Source organism: Lagopus leucura, unplaced genomic scaffold (assembly GCF_019238085.1).
Source record: "Lagopus leucura isolate 7727_CA_CO unplaced genomic scaffold, USGS_WTPT01 Super-Scaffold_100001, whole genome shotgun sequence".
Taxonomy (NCBI): domain Eukaryota; kingdom Metazoa; phylum Chordata; class Aves; order Galliformes; family Phasianidae; genus Lagopus; species Lagopus leucura.
In genome coordinates, this window is record NW_024962262.1 from 69,569,997 (window position 1) to 69,583,513 (window position 13,517).

Sequence of the window (13,517 nt, forward strand, 5' to 3'; positions counted from 1 at the left end):
AAAACAATTTTTCATCATAGTCACTACTGTTAGCTCTGCATTTTTGCCAGCAATGAACAAGAGCTGCATGCTGTGCTTGTAAACATCTCCTCACTGTAGATGGCAACCCATGTTGGTTGCCATTGCGTCAGACTGCCCCTCTGCTGCCATCTGCCACACAGCAACAAAACACAATGGGATAATGGTGAGAAGGTTCAACCTGTTCTGCCATACTACCAACATCTGCCTCTGGCATTGTAAACATCAGAACACTGGAGGCATTGCTTTTGGAGCAGTCTCCATAAAGTATATAATATAGTTAATGTGCTTCATCCTTGAAAATGGTTGTTCGCAAATGTACGTACTGCCAAAAAGAGGTGATGTGAATTAGGTGTGACTGTGAAGTGAGGGGTATTCCTCTTTGGTAGGAGAGGGATTATGGAAGTCTGGTAAAGAGATATGATCACATATTTCAACACAGTTGAATGTCTCATTGCAACTTGATACATTCCATTTGAAAATCCACAGCTGAAAACAGAATCACAAACATACAAAAAAAAAAAAAAGATTATCTTTTTTGGCCATCTTGAAACCTGCTCTCAAATACAGCCCATGGGCAACTGGTTGCCTGTAAGTCAGCAGTCTTCTGCAGCACTCTGCCTTCTTACATTTTGCTCTCAGCATCAATGCGCAGCCTGGGCATTCAGAGAGAACAAACTTTTGAGCACGTTGAGTAGAAAACATGTTACTAAAATAGCACTGGAGGTCACAGAAAAAGCAGTTTCTAAGCTAACCACCAGACTGCCCTGCTGCAAAGGCTTTCAGATTTTCATAGCACTGAACAAAATATCACTGGAGAGCAGGGTCTGTGGAGCTCATTGTGAGCAGCTTGGCAGTGCCGTGCGGTTTCTGGCAGCTGGACAAAATGCTTGGGGTTGGCAGGCCTCTTGCTAGACCATGGGTGGAAAGGATATAAAATGAGCACTGTTTCTGGATTAACCAGAGAGACGGGCTGCACTGGCCGGTCACCACACAGTGCAGGAAGGAGCAGGCTGAGCTCCCTCATTCACCACATCCACTGCTCCTGTGGAGCCAGAAGAAGGCAATTAAAGGTTGCCACCAGGAAAACCAAAGGCCTACATGAATCTTCCAAAGTAGCTGATGTGACTGGAGACTTGTTAGGAAAATGCTTTTCATCTTATATACAGCTCAGCAACAGAAGCTTTTACTTTAATATTCTCATTTCATAATGCCTAGGGTAAAAAAAAAAAAAGTCTCAGCCAAGTTTCAGTTTAAAAAGACTGTATGGCAGCTCCATTGGGTATTTAGGTCCAGTGAATTCCTTATAATGTGAGAAAATTTCTAGTGACATCTGGATTCCCATTTTCCTCCTCCAGGCACACTCAGTCTGTGCTCTCACCATGAAAGTTCAGAGCAGGTTGAAATATCACCTGCAGGGACAATTTTTGGTTGAAAAAGTAAAAGGTTTTTTTTTTTTTTTTTTTTTTTTTTTTTTTTTTTTTAATGCCAGTCATTACCAGAACAGAATGCCCAGGGAGGACGTGGAGTCACTGCTCCTGGAGGTGTTCAAGAACTATGTGGATGTGGCATGGAGGGACGTGGGCAGTGGGCATGGTGGGAGTGGGCTGACAGTTGGACTTAATGATCTTAGTAGTAGGCCTTTTCCAGCCTTAATGATTCTACAAACTTACAATCAATTAATGGCAGCCCATATTCTCATCTCAAGAACTTCGGTCTCTATATTGTTTCTTTAACGAACATTAGAAGCAAGATTTGGTTTTTCATTACTGAATAAAGCAGAACTCTGTTAGGCTTTTGGATTGATCTGGTTTCCCAGTCTTATTTGTTATGCTTTTTGACTGATGTGCTCAGGCTATCCTCATTGTGAGAAGAAAAAAGGAACAACATCAGATGAACTTGTCATCAGGTTATTATATGTCAACAAGACCAAACAAAGCCCTGCCCTCCTGGAGAAATCGAATTTCCCTACCAGCCAGGTTAAATACTTCCAGCTTGTATCCTGCCACCTCCCAGCAGATCTGTTATTAGGTTCACAAAAGTTCCATCAGTCTCCATCAAACTCTTTAACATACTCATGAGAGCATACCTATACATCCCATTCCCCAAATAATATTCAGTTAAAAAAAAAATCTATCCAAAGCATCAGATTACACTTGGTGGTGTGTAGTGATAGGACAAGGAGTAATGGCCTAAAATTTGAACATCAGGAGTTCTATACTAACATGCAGAAGAACTTCTTTACAGTAGGAATGATGGAGCACTGGAACAATCTGCCCAGGGAGGTTGTGGAGTCTCCCTCTATGGAGATATTCAGGACCCATCTGGATGCCTACCTGTGTGATCTATTGCAGGATACCTGCTTTAGCAGGAGTTGGACTTTATATCTCTTAAGGTTCCTTCCAATCCCTGTGATTCTATGATTCCCAAGTATTCATCATTAGTGTGCTCACAATGCTGACCCCAAAGCAATTTTGTATGGTGAACTCTGAAGAGTAGTGTTGAACACCTTTATGGCTGAATTCAATCTGTAACAATACTTTGAAGAAAAAAAGGCCTCTGCTCTGCTCTGTACATCCCTGCTAATGAGCACAAGCATCAAGGAGAGCAGTGGCCATGCTACTTGCCCAACTGATTGCTGTTGCTAATGAACCATCCTGATTAAAAGCTGTTCTCATCTGTCCATTGTGGTGTTCTGAAGGAAGATCCTTCCTTCAGAAGTAGTAAATGAGATCATCAGTGAAATGATCATTAGTATGTGTAGATCGTTAAAACCTGCCTGAGAAATGCTATAATGGGGCTAGAGTTGAAAGTACTTTTAATTAATTTTGGGTCCATAGTCCTTGGGATGTGAAAGTGATCTGTCACTATCCCCCCAAAATTATACATTGAAGAAAAGGGCGAGAGGGATGTCAGGACTGATTAGATAAGGAATGTCAGGAGGTAATTAGCTGTTCAGCTTCCAAGGAAGAGGTGGCAGAGAGCACTGTGAACGTGAGCATGCAGAAGGCATACAAACAGCCCACGGCCTGCCTCTGCTCAGGGTCTCACAGACATGATGGTTGAGGGCATGTGAGTGCCATTTTGGGTGCCAGGTGCCTCCCAGAGACTTGGATTGCCCACCAGCCCCTTGCATTGATAAAAGAGAGCTAGGCAACAGAGACAGCTGATGAGCTCCATAGGAGCGTAAGGAAGAGACATCCAAAGAACAGAGACTAAGACTGACTTTACATTCCTCTGTTTGGCCAACACAGTCCCACCTTTGCCATGTGGGTGGCATGGGATGAGTTGGTATGGGCTCCAGAAAAGCTCCTTGAGCACCATGCATGTCTGAGATCTGAGGGAAGTGTAATTAGAAGCACAGACTTTGACACATCTGAAGGAAACAGGTAATTGTATGTGCTGAGATAACCCCTGGGTTACAACGGAGGAGTCTACTAGCCTGGATGAATGGTCAGCAGAGCGTTGTACTGAAGAATGAGAAAACAGTAACGTGTGCCTCAAAGGAGACACCTCTATCCTGCAGTCCTTTACTCAGGTAACCAATCAGTCCTTCCAGTTCTGCAGAACAGCAGGAATTTACTTGCCTTGCACTAATCATCTAGACATGTTAATGCATTCCCTGCCACGACTTGATATTGCAGGAAGCCTTTAAGACCTGCATCTATGTACCAGATGTTTGGTTAATGAGGCCTTCAAGAAACCCAGCTAACAGCCATTAAACAGAAAACACAAGATTAACATTTAAGAGCATCAATTACTGATTTACTACTTTAATAAGCTGTTAATAAATTAGAAATTCCCAATGCTTTTCTCTGTTGTTTTTTTTTTAACTCAAAGTCCCATCTGGGGAAAAAAAAAACAAAAACAGTAGATAACAGCGGCCACTGAAGCAAACAACAGAACCTGGCATGGTGTCTCCTACCTCCTACTGCTTTCTAAAGTCATTGCTCTAAATACACTCTTCCCTACTGCATAACAAGGCTATTGCAACCATCACCTAGCATGCTGTAACTGCATGTTGGGGCTGTACGGCCAGCCCCAGCGGGGTGTCCGGGGGGGGCCCGCCCCGGCCCGGGATTTGACTCTAAGCCACAGGAAAAGAATACAGGACTAATTTCTCCATTCTACTTTAGTGATGCTAAGCTTTTGACTGGTACTGAGCAGCATGGAGCCACACAGGCATCCACCAGTATGTGCAAACCAAAAGACAATTTACCTGGAGGGGGTGTCAGCAGGTAAGCAGAAAGTCTGACTCAGACAAGACTGTGGATAGGATAGCACTGTTCAAATGCTCTCTCTCTGGACATGCATCAGGGCCTTGATGTCTTCCTTCTAGTGAGAGGCCCAAAACTAACACAGCACTTGAGGTGAGGCCTCAAACAGTTCTACCCTGCAGTTCCATTCAAATGCAGTCCCCTATTTCCATTTCCCAAGTTACTGTTTAGCCTGCTCCTGTCCCGTACTTGGGTCAGGGGCCACCTCACCACACACTATGAGAGGTCAGTGAGGTGAGAGCTGCAGGCCTAAGCTCAGGCCTGCACCTCAACTGCAGTTGCACATCTTCAAAAGTTTCCATAAACAAGGCACTGAGACAGCACGCCAGTCCAGCATGGTAGAGAGCTTTGCGGACCTGCCAGCCTACAGGACAAAAGAGATTTCTGCCCATTGGCATCATGTGGGAAGCAACTGAGCAGATCTTGCTGGCTGCAGCTGCAGCACTTTGCAGAGGCAGAACTGGAGGTGCCTTGCAAACGCATGAAAAGGCACTGGCAAGGCAATATATGCTGTGATAGCTCCTGTTGGCTTCATCTTCCTCCCTCGCCCCCCCATCACCTATTCAAGGATTTCTCCAGGCTGATCCCACCATCCAGAGGTGGAGCAAAAGCCTTCAAGAAAAAGGAAAAAAAAACCCCAAAAACCTCAGTCATTTAACAGCAAATTAAGACCAAAAACAATTTATAATCACTGAGGTCAAGACTTAATGCCTTGAATTTTGTGTCACTTTAATTTACAATCATAGAGTTATAGAATCATTAATGCTGGAAAATACCTCTAACATCATCTAGTTCAACCGTCAGCCCATTGCTGTGAGCACTCTAAACCATGTCTCTCAGTGCCACATCCACATGGCACTTGAACACTTCCAGGGACAGTGACTCCACCACCTCCCTGGGCAGCCTGTGCCACTGCCTCACCAGTCATTCTGGGAGGAATTTTTTCCTAATATCCAACCTGAAACTAACTTACAGCTCTTCTCTCTCAGCCTTGCCTTGGCCCTTTGCAAGCCCACGCAGCATGGCACCTCATTAAAACAGCATTTTGAGAGGCAAAAAGGGTCAAAGGACACTTTAAAAGCCAAGCTCAGTCTCCCTTACCAGTGACGCTGTACCTTTTGCATTAGGTAGAGCATGTGGGGTCATGTGGTTACTCTAAAGCCAGCACCTCAGGATTCATGAAATGGAACACAATCCAAATTCCTGAACAACGCAGCACCTTCAGGTTTGTGCTCCTGAACTGTCATGGTGGATCCCACATGAACATCAGGGTTTCCCATACAGGGTGAAGTTTCAGGCAACTAAACACATGCTTTACACATAAATTTTGTAGATATTTCTAGATATTTATCCATCTTATAGATAACTAAGATCTGCAGCAGGCAGGCAACCACTCACTCACAGGCTCCAAAATAAATAATGTGAAAGACAGCACCCATACTCTGACAGTCCAGTCCAGTCCTGTTGGCTGCCACACGATTGCAAATCCTTCTGTGGCATTTGAGTGTTCAGCACAGAAGTGAGCTTACATAGCTCTTTACAACACAGAAATGCTGTTCCCTGTCTAAGGGGGCAGAAGTATGGGATACAGAGATGGCAGTGACCATGAAAAATCACAAAAACGCTGCCTTCCCTGCACCAAGTTACCTGCCTCAGTTTGGGAAGGAGCACGAAGATGCCAAAAATCCTCCCACCGCATCTCGGATGCCTTGCAGATAGCTCTTATCTTAGAAGCTCACGAGTGCTTAACTTCCCAGCAGAGAAGAACCATTAACTTCCCAGGGAACATCTCATTAGCTTCAGTTCATGCACACTGTTTTTATGAGACTTTGGGAGGTATGTTCATTCAGAACAGCAGCACTGCCACCAAGTGCTGAGTCTGACCACACCATCTGGTCTACTCAGACCAAGGTGTTTCCAGCCCTTGTGCAAGAGCAGCAATACCATGACAGGCCAGGAGAAATGCAAACCAGCTCACCTACAGTGTTCTCCAAACCATTCCGCTGGATGCACCACAATAATGGTTATTTCCTTTTGAACACGTGAGAACAAAACTTGGTTGTTGGTTTTTTTTTAAATTAAAACTTCTAGTTCGTTTTTCTTTCAGTTGTGTTTTTCTCTGCTTATCACTGCAGGGATTTTTATTTTCCACTTTCTTTTCTATTCCCAGTACCCTCATTGACTTGCCTATGCAAAGCAGAGTAGGTGAGGGTCTCACTGTCGATGCTGCCATGGAACGCCAGGACTCCTGCAGAGAGCCTTTCTGCTAAGAGTTGAATCCACAGCCAAACCTCCAGGGATGGAGTCTCTTTCACTTCCTTCAACAGACCACTCCAAGACTTGACCATCCATTCTGTACATGATTTCTTCCTGATATCCAGTGTAAATCTCCCTCAGTACAACTTGAGGCCATTACCACTTATCACAGCTACCTGAGTAAAGAGGCTGACTCCTGACTGCAGCCTCCTTTCAGGTGGTTGTAGAAGTGATGAGAAACCTTATCTTCTCCAGATTACACCACCCCAGTTTCCCCAGCTGCTCCTCATAAGCTGTTTTCTACTCCCAGTCAGCCACAATCTCCAGAATTACTCAACCCCAGAGAACAATGTTGGTGACCTCCAAAAGGGGGCTGTGGATTATTGTGCTGAGTTTGCTCTTACGACGAGGGCAACAGTTCTTCTGCAGCAGCAATTTAGCCAAACGTGGTTTAAACATTAATCACAACTCTTAACTTTGCCAGCTTTAATTGTTGCTACATTCGGCCTGCCTGCTGAATCAGCATGAAGTTCACAAGCCAGCTGTGGGGTCAGTTTTGCCTCACCACACTCAGGCCCAGTACACACTGCCCTCATGACCCATCATGACAGGCCAGACACCCAGTGCTGGTGAAGGAGCTTTTGTCATCCTGCCTGACTTCCCTGCAGTTACGGTGCTCCCAAAGGCACTGCATAAGGGGAAATGGCTTCAAACTAATGGAGGGGAGATTTAGACTGGATATAAGGAAGAAGTTTTTTATAATAAGGGTGGTGAAGCACTGGTTGCCCATAGAGGTGGTGGATGCCTGGTTCCTGGAGACATTCAAGCTCAGGTTGGACAGGGCTCTGAGCAACCTGATGTAGCTGTAGATGTCCTTGTTCACGGCAGAGGAGTTGGACCAGATGTCCTTTAAATGTCCTCTCCAACTCAAACAATTCTATGGTTCTATCAGATTTGGTTGCCTTCATCTTGGCAGGCTCAGCTTTCTGGCTCTTTTGAGTCCACTCACAGTACCTTACTCATATTTCAGATCAATTTCAACAAACTTTTTCACTTTTCACCTCTCCAGGATGGCCTGGGAAAGCATTTCACTGCACTAGTGACCTCTTGAGCATGCACACAAGAGGGAAATGCTCTTTTTAAGGATGTCTGTGAGAGCTGAGTACCTCACATAAGGTACACAAGTCACCCAGAGGCAGGAACATCCCCACAGATCCCACTACTGGCACGAGAGGATGGTGGGATTTCACAGGAGAGGGACAGCCATGGACACGGCCCAAGACACCCCTCATCTACTGCAGAAGTGAGACCTGTGGCAACTCTGCTGGATTGCCACAGGAGAAGGCACCACTCCTATGAAGTCCCTAACTTATGCTTCTATTAGGCAGATTACAAAGGACATGATGAATACAAAAAGGTTGCTGCCCATGAAAGGAAAGAGCCCCAGACGGTGCAGTGAGGATAATAGGGATCTAAAAAGGATACTAGCTTAAGATCGTCTTAAATTGTATCAGGAGGCATTTAGGCTGAATATTAGGAGGAATTTCTTCTCAGAAAGAGCAGTGAAGCAGTGGCACAGGCTGCCCAGGAAGGTGTTGGAATCACCATCCCTGGAGGTGTTCAAGAGCCATGTGGATGTGGCACTGAGGGAGAGACAAGGGCAATGGGCATGGTGGGGTTGAGCTGACAGTTGGACTAAATGATCTTAGAGATCTTTTCCAACCCTAATGATTCTGTAATTCTGAGCATCTTTCCCATCCCTTTCCCTGGTTCCCTGCCTGTTTCTGGAGTCAAGAGGTGGCAATGGGAATCGGGCTGTTCTTTCCTCCCCTCCAAGCTCCCAGACCTCAGATGTTGTCAGCCAAAGGATGCAGCCATGCTGATCCAACACATCTCTTCTGAAGACATGTTGAGAAGCCACTGCCATAAGTCACACCCACGCTGGAGTGCAGGCTGGGAGAAAGAGAATTGCCACTCTACTGTCAGGCAGAGGTGACAACAGCTCCTGCAAGGCAAAAGGAGAACTGGTCAGCAGTAATGCACAGCTGAACAGGTACTGAGCTCAGCTTTGGGTAACACAAGGGGGGTATCTGTGAGAGGTGGGGGGAAATGCCAGCACGTGGGTCCCACCCATCCTGAATTCCAGTAAAGCTGGGTACTCCCAGTTAAACAGAGAAAGAGAAACATCACCAAGGAAAAAAAGAAAACATTTAGGAAAGGAAATTTATTTTATTGAAAAAAAAAAAATTACATTTCACTTGTACACCATGAAAATATTCAGTTATTTTCAAAAGAAGAGGTTAAGACTTCCACAAGAAAACCACATTCTTTATTACAGCATTACTTTACGAGATGAGGCTCTGGTGGTGTCTGCATTGGGCATTTTTCACTAAACAGTAGCGCAGGATTAAATGTGCTTTGGGCAAAAACCCTAAATATTGCCCTCTTCCAGATGCTAGTCCTTCTTGAAGACATGACACTTACTTGGCCAACATTTCATTATTTCTGAATTAGACACAACAGTTCTCTACTCATGTAGATCTCACAGAAATTCACAGCTATCCTTTTCCCCCACTTTTAACAATCTTGATTCATATGTCCCATTCAGCCAGATAAAAGTGGCATACACAATGTCACACCCAATCTTCTGGTAAGAAAACAAGACTGAAAGGGCTATGTGACATTAATAATCCCAATCACTGACAATGATTTATAGTATCAACATATGAGACTGAATTTTCCAGGACTTCCCTATGTCGCTACATCACCAGCAACAAATCCTATGGCTTCCTTCCCTACCAAGGCATGTATTCACAGTGGCTGTCAGCACATGAATACATCTGCTTCGCAGAAGCACCTGCTTGCAAGTGGTATCCCAGGGCCATTTACTACATGGCAAGCACCATGCTGTGCTCCCAGTCACCTGCGATGGGCTGTACTGCATCACTTGGCAAGGCATCTTCCGAAAACTCCTTTTGAACCAGAGACCTTTGGCATCTTAAGACATAAAAATCTGCAAGCAAAAATAAATAGCAATGCCACATATTCCCAGGTAACTTGTCTTACTAATTGATTTGACTACTTACTTAGAGGGGAAGAGAAGAAAAAGAGCCAGACGTGACCAAACCTAACATCATGCAAGTGGCTGTGAAAGCAGACTTTAAATTTTCTCCACCTGGATGTTACTGCTATGTTTCCTAGGTGGATAACTGCCTTTTTATATGCTGTTTTCTACTTTGCTAGGCAAAAGCATAATACAGACTATGTGAATAGTCACAGTAACTCTTGTTAGTACTGTAACGTTTTTGCTGGATTTGCAGCTAGATAGAACACCAAACTTGGATTCCTACATACATAGCTGCTCTTTCAAGTACTTAGCTGAGCAGGATTATTTGCATTAACACTAACAGTGCAGCTCTGCAATTAGACTCTGCTTGTCCAGCCTCTCACTGCCAGGAAAAGTAGCAATGCCAATCTCCCAATCTCTTGCCTAGCCACATCTTCCCAACCCCTTCCTTGTGTTAGCACACTGTTCTCTGGATGAGAACATTCAGGGAACTAAAGGAGCTGAAAACTTTAGGGTTTTTGGACGGATGAGTTCCCCACCGGTTTAGTTTCCCCCACCGCACTCACTGCAGGGTCAGGCAAGGACCAGGGACAGCACAAGTGATGGACGAGGAAGATTAGGATGTGTTTTTATGGTGTAGTTGAGCTGGGTAAGAGAAATCTAGCACAACAGCTGATAATTCTGTACTTTTCCAGAGCACAAGAAACTTTCCTAAATCATCCAAACAACTCACTCGTAGTGTCTCTTTCTCTTCATGAACTGCAGAGGAAGACTAGGGAAACCTCATGGCGAAACAAGGTTCTTAGAAGGGAGAGAATGAGCATCCTGCTGCCATACACCAGAGCCAGGACAGCAGCACGCTGCTTGTCATGTGCTTTAACTTCAAAGTGAATGGAGTTGTGCTACATCAGTGCCCTTATCACTCACTCAATTCAGGGCCACTCCTCTGTGTCTCCCCAGGGGAGGAAATCACAGCACAGCCAGCCATGTAAAACGTGGCTGCTCCCTTCCCGAGTCTCTCCCCCAGCAATACATTATTCACCTAAGTGATATATTTTTTGCTAATCCAGCAAAGAAGCAGCAATACTTCTAACACATCCAGAACTTGGAAAATCATGACAGAAAAAACCGACAGATTCTCCCCTACTTTTTTGCAGGATTGATTTATTGATGAATGTGGCAAGGATACTGTCTTGTTTCTCAGAAAGAGACATAATGAATGATGCTCAGTCTCTCCAGATCACCCTTATTGTGGTAGGAGCACAGCATGCAGCAGAGGGCCTTGCCCTGAAAAATGATTTATGCCACAGACCCTTTCAGACTTCCTATAAAATCCCCAAATGACCAAACAACAAGAGAAAATAAAGAGAAATCAGGATTGAAGGGCTTGAGCCCATTTCCCAGCCAGAAGGAAAAATAAAAGACTATAGTGAGATTAAAAAAAAAAAAAAAATCACTTTCTTGCTTTCAAACATGCCAACAGCTTGCATTGTGCCTGAACGGGATGCTGTTGGTAACTCAACTCTTCTGAAAGCCAATGCATGTATTGAATTTAAATTCAGATCATTCTCTTTAAATTCTTTACAGTGCCACAAACTGACAGACTGAAGGAAAAAAAAAAACCAACATTTTCTCCCACTTAGCCCACTCATCTCTCTGTTGCACTCATTCACTGCAAACAATGAAGTTAGCTTGGCCAGCAAGTGCCGATCCAGTCTCTAGGCTTGTTTGCTTACACAGTGCTATTAAGGACCATTGAGATCCCCCAGTCCTATTACATTAAATAAATCAATCCTTCACCTATCTTTATTCTGCCCCAGATGCATTTGGTATTTTATTTCATTGCAAAATCTAAATTCTAGGTCACCACTTACCTGATTTTGTCATGGATAAGGTAGCAATATTTAGGGTTTTCTTTTTATACAATGGTGTCTACCATCCTATTGCCTCTCTCTACAATCAAGCATACAAGCCTTACTGCAGAAAGAATATAACTCATAACCAACAACCAGAAAACACACAAACACTACAAAAAGCCTACAATTTCATAAGAAATTAAATCATTTGCTATTACACAGAACGTTGTTGCTTTTCTGGCATAAAATTCATGGAGTTACTACATAGGTCTCAAAGACAATCATTGAGATGTGTAAACATAGAACAGGTCCACCTAGTCAGTACGAAGCACCACACAAACTTGAAGTACATAGAAAGTTTGCTCATAAATATTTGTTTAACAATTCAGCACTAAAAAAATATTACTTAAAAAGGCATCTTTTATTTAAGTTATTTTAGTTTGTCCAGGGCTGGTGGGGTTGTACTGTCCCTACCTTATTACAGCCACCTGACTCTACTTCCATACCATCTTACTCTCCAAGAAGAAAAGTCTAGGTGTGGCTGGGACCCAAAGCTTTGTCACTATCTATAAAAATATAATTCTTTAAGACTTTCTACGTACACCCTGAAGGCCTGCACTGCCAGCCCCCAAATTTTGTTTCCCACCCCCACCACATTGCAAATAAAGACTCAACGTACACACACGCACACATACACACAGAATACATGTATTACACTCTTCTACACACTGACTTTTCTAAATAGCAATGCAACCACAAGGGCAATAGGTAATGAATATACATGATTTCAGTGGTAACATATGGCTCAGCCTTCTCATATTGCTGGTATTCTCTGTCTTAATTATGTGCTGCCTTATTCACTAGTCTGCAAAAGGTGTATTTATTACTTTTATTTGCATTGTCGAGGCACTAATTCGGGAATGCTAATTTAGGAACATACTTGGGAGCATCCCATTTGCCTCGAGATCTGCTGTTGCTGGAGCAGCAAGCACCACACGGTCGGCTGGTGGTGTTGGGATTGTCACCTGGTACTGGTGAAGCTGACAGGAGCATTCCTAGGCTACTGAAAACTAATCCACATCCTTTTCCTTCCTGGAAAATGAGAAAACTAGCTTGGGCTCTCCTAAAAAGACATGTACAGCTACCTAGCATCCTGCACTCAGCACCCTTCCTGGCAGTTTAGGGATCACTCCAAGTTCCTGATCGAATCTTGTAGATTTAACTTCAGTCTGCTCCTGCATACAGACATAAATTCTATTCTACTCACTTCCTTGGAAGAGTAGAGCTGTTTTCAGGCTTGCGATTGAACATGTCAAAGCTTACTTTCCACGGTTTACATGTGTTTAATTGATATGTTTAGAATGCCAGCAGGCTACAAAACTGCTCAGCAGCAGGCTTTCAATCATCAAAAGCACATCTTTCAAAAAGGACAGCTATTCTCCAAGTAATTTCTCTTGGGACTCTAATAGTTGAATGTCTAATCAAGGATGAATTGTGATATAAAAAATAACGGGTTGTTTTTCTTCAGTTTATGGAGAAATACTTTGGATTCAGTCACTAAAATCTGTAACATTCATGTCTCAACTTCTAGTGGGCAGAGTCAGTCAGGAGAAGTGGCTGCCTGTGATATAAGCCTAACTTTTCCAGTCAGCATAAGAATCTTCTCCAATAAGCAGTGCTCTCCATAACGTGGATACCTGCTCTCCTCCTCCTGCAAACTGGCACAGCATACACAATGTAGAGTGCTGACAGAAGCACTTGTTCTGACGTGCAGAAACAGTTGTTTCCAACTAAATAGTCTCGCATGCTCTGCAGTAAGATAAAAATTACTCTGTGTGAAGAGGTGTTCTGCTAAGTGCTGCGCAAGAAACAGACCTGAAAATGAACTGTGATGCTTACTTCAAGCCTCTTTTCTCACCTTTGCAGCAATAAGGAGCGCATCATGGGGAGGTCCTGCATATACAAGTACAAGGCATGCAAGAGCAGTGGTGCAGGTATCAGCAGTTGTCTTCCCATGAAACTTCTCAGGAGAAAATCTAAGAA

At 43.8% G+C, this 13,517-nt stretch overlaps 1 protein-coding gene across 3 annotated transcripts in view; it reads right to left on the reverse strand.

Moving 5' to 3' along the window:
• Nucleotides 1-8,225: 8,225 nt before the first annotated feature.
• Nucleotides 8,226-13,517, reverse strand: part of PDXK (pyridoxal kinase) — a 49,204-nt gene continuing 43,912 nt past the window's right edge. The window contains exons 11-12 of one of the 3 annotated variants that reach the window (XM_042867475.1): nucleotides 13,393-13,510; nucleotides 8,226-8,556 (exon numbers count right to left, since the gene is read on the reverse strand). In XM_042867475.1, the coding sequence (XP_042723409.1) occupies nucleotides 8,409-8,556; nucleotides 13,393-13,510 (266 nt within the window). In that variant the 3' untranslated portion in view covers nucleotides 8,226-8,408. Of the gene's footprint in view, nucleotides 8,557-8,808; nucleotides 13,284-13,392; nucleotides 13,511-13,517 lie in introns of those variants that run through there. The other 2 variants (XM_042867476.1, XM_042867477.1) reach the window with 2 other exon arrangements.